General features: G+C 34.9%; 1 protein-coding gene across 1 annotated transcript; it reads left to right on the forward strand.

Moving 5' to 3' along the window:
• LOC127115933 (uncharacterized) lies at positions 1–1,514 on the forward strand. The gene is made up of 6 exons (XM_051047347.1): positions 1–91; positions 175–291; positions 381–557; positions 646–903; positions 996–1,070; positions 1,158–1,514. Exons 3-6 carry the CDS (start codon positions 417–419, stop codon positions 1,461–1,463), a joined length of 780 nt encoding a protein of 259 aa, XP_050903304.1. The 5' UTR covers positions 1–91; positions 175–291; positions 381–416; the 3' UTR covers positions 1,464–1,514.
• The last annotated feature ends 954 nt before the right edge of the window (positions 1,515–2,468 follow it).

A 2,468-nucleotide genomic window follows, 5' to 3' on the forward strand; every position in this document is an offset into this window, starting at 1 on the left:
AGTAAGCGACAAAAATAGGAAAAGGGCATCAAAACCCGCGTATCCGTACAAAAAAGGGCGTACGGGTTATGCACGGTTACAACAAAGAATTGTGAGTATATTCAAATGCTATGAGCTTATACATTGTCACAATATGTTATAATTGATGATCTTATAATCTAATTCAATGTGTAGCTAGCCGAGGAGAAAAGTGACGCAACATCTCTTCCGGAGCACGTATTATGGAAGGCTGCTCGGGTTGGGAAGGATGGGGCTGTCGTTGAAGCGGTCCAAAATGTTTATGACGAATGTGTAAGTATATGTAACATTATTTCTTTAATTATATCGAAAATTTTGTTAGACATATAATTCATTTTTAATCTCCTCTAATAATATTTCAGGAGACTTTATCCCAAACCGTACCTTCAACCGAGGTGATGGAGACCTTGGCGGAGTTAAGGGCACAAGTACTCCAACTGCAAAACGAGAATGCAAGGTATAGAGAGGAAAGGTGCGCTTCCGAGGCAAAAGATACTAGTGACCGAGCTAGTATCAATCATCAACCGAAATTTCCCGAGGTAATTATATATGTTATTATGAAATTAAAATAGCACTTTTTTACTTGACACATATACAAGTTAACAATAACATTTATTATTGGTTTAGGGCATTTCACCTTGTCAGCTGTATCTATCGTCACCAACTTATCGCATGGTTGGCAAGGGAAAAGTGCACAATACTTCGGGTGAATTACTTCACCATAATCCCCTCCCGGTGGGATTTATGAAAGTTTCGGTTTACCTCGTATTAGATACGGACGCCCGTCTACCATTACCTGACGTTGTTTCAGAGACAACGTTGATGCGAGATGCAGTCGGATCCTTTGTTGGTTGGCCGTCAAATCTAATTTTCCCTGATGCCGAGGTATATATGTTCTAAATGATTATGAATATTTAGTATTCACATTTCAATTCAGCTACAATTATGATATTTAATCAATTATATGGTAATGTTAGACTCCTACAAGACCCACACATAAAGTTGGTAAAGGGATTTCAAGACGCATCGAGTCGGTTGCATCTCAAAAAGAGGTACAAATATATATACCCATTGAATTATATACGCAACGATTCTGTTGCATCACAAAAAGTCATGATTTATTTTATATGAATTTTTAGGTTCCCGGTCGAGAGTTGAAAAGCGCTGCTAAGGATATTCCAACGACGTCCGGGACAAAATCTCAAATTATGATGCATCTTGAGAAAATGGTGGAGGAGTCCGATATTATGCATGGGGTCATTCGTACTATAGATTTTGATGAAGGTGTTTTCGGAGCTGCTCATTTCGAAATAATTGGAAAGGAGGACTTCCAACAACTTTTTGAACACACCGAATTGGGCATCGCTGTCATTCATACATACATATGGTACTCCGATCAATCTATAATTTACTTAGTTGAACAATTTATTTACACATTTCAATGAGTAGTCTAATGTTTATTATGTTTCTATTTAAGGTATATGTATGTAACATTGATGCGGGGAACTGAATTGTGTAACCGTTTCAATTTTATTGCTGCTTCCCGTATCAATGCAACGTTAATAACGAATAATCCAACATCCGTAAAGAATGATCTAGTCGATAGATCCATGGCGGCCGGCGATAATACTACACCCAGTTTGTATTTTTTACCGTTTAATTCTGGCAACGGGTTAGATTTTCTTTCTAATAATTTCATTCTAATCTATGTATATCTTTTACGTAGAAAATTTTCAATTATCTAAATTTTTGTTTTATTTTACAGTGGTCACTGGGTGTTGGTTGCTATGGATCTTTCGAGACTAATAGTGTATTATCTCGATTCTTTATCGGGTGATTGGAGTAAATATCCGAATATGAAGAAGACGGTTGACGCGTAAGTGAAATTCCCCTAAATATTCGTGTGTATTTGTATATTTAATTATGTCTGTCAGATTGATCTCAATATACGTTTTTATTTTGTTAGGGCAATAATAAAATTTAGATTGAAAAAGAAATACCGCAATAGGAAGGACATTACCTGGATCAGAGTTCAGGTATATATTAAGTATCTTATTTTTGCTTATAATAGTGTTTGTTTTTTTGCTTATAATAGTGTTTGTAAGAAATTAACTATATATATATTGTTTGTTTTTCTGTGTAGTGTCCTCAGCAAAATAATTCGGTCGATTGCGGATTTTTTGTAATGAGATTTATGAGAGACATCATTGCGTTGAATCGTATAGACATCCCAAAAATGGTATGGAATAATAACTTAGGGTTTATTTTAATATTATCGGATATTTCATCTAATTTGTTACTAAATCATGAATATGTTTTATTCTCTTAATTGTAGTACTTTGAGGAATACAAAACTTACTCAAGAGCAAATTTGGATGAAATCAAGGATGAATTGTGTCAATTCATTGTTGATCAAAGAATCATATAGCTAGGTTGTATATTGTTGTACA

Source organism: Lathyrus oleraceus, chromosome 1 (genome assembly GCF_024323335.1).
Source record: "Lathyrus oleraceus cultivar Zhongwan6 chromosome 1, CAAS_Psat_ZW6_1.0, whole genome shotgun sequence".
NCBI lineage: Eukaryota > Viridiplantae > Streptophyta > Magnoliopsida > Fabales > Fabaceae > Lathyrus > Lathyrus oleraceus.

What these genes read in the sequence shown, in the direction of transcription:
- LOC127115933 (XM_051047347.1), top strand. Translation starts at nt 417, where the DNA reads ATGGAGACCTTGGCGGAGTTAAGGGCACAAGTACTCCAACTGCAAAAC. An exon ending in ATCAACCGAAATTTCCCGAG is followed by an intron (nt 558 to 645) that starts GTAATTATATAT and finishes TTATTGGTTTAG; the next exon opens with GGCATTTCACCTTGTCAGCT. An exon ending in CGGTTGCATCTCAAAAAGAG is followed by an intron (nt 1,071 to 1,157) that starts GTACAAATATAT and finishes ATGAATTTTTAG; the next exon opens with GTTCCCGGTCGAGAGTTGAA.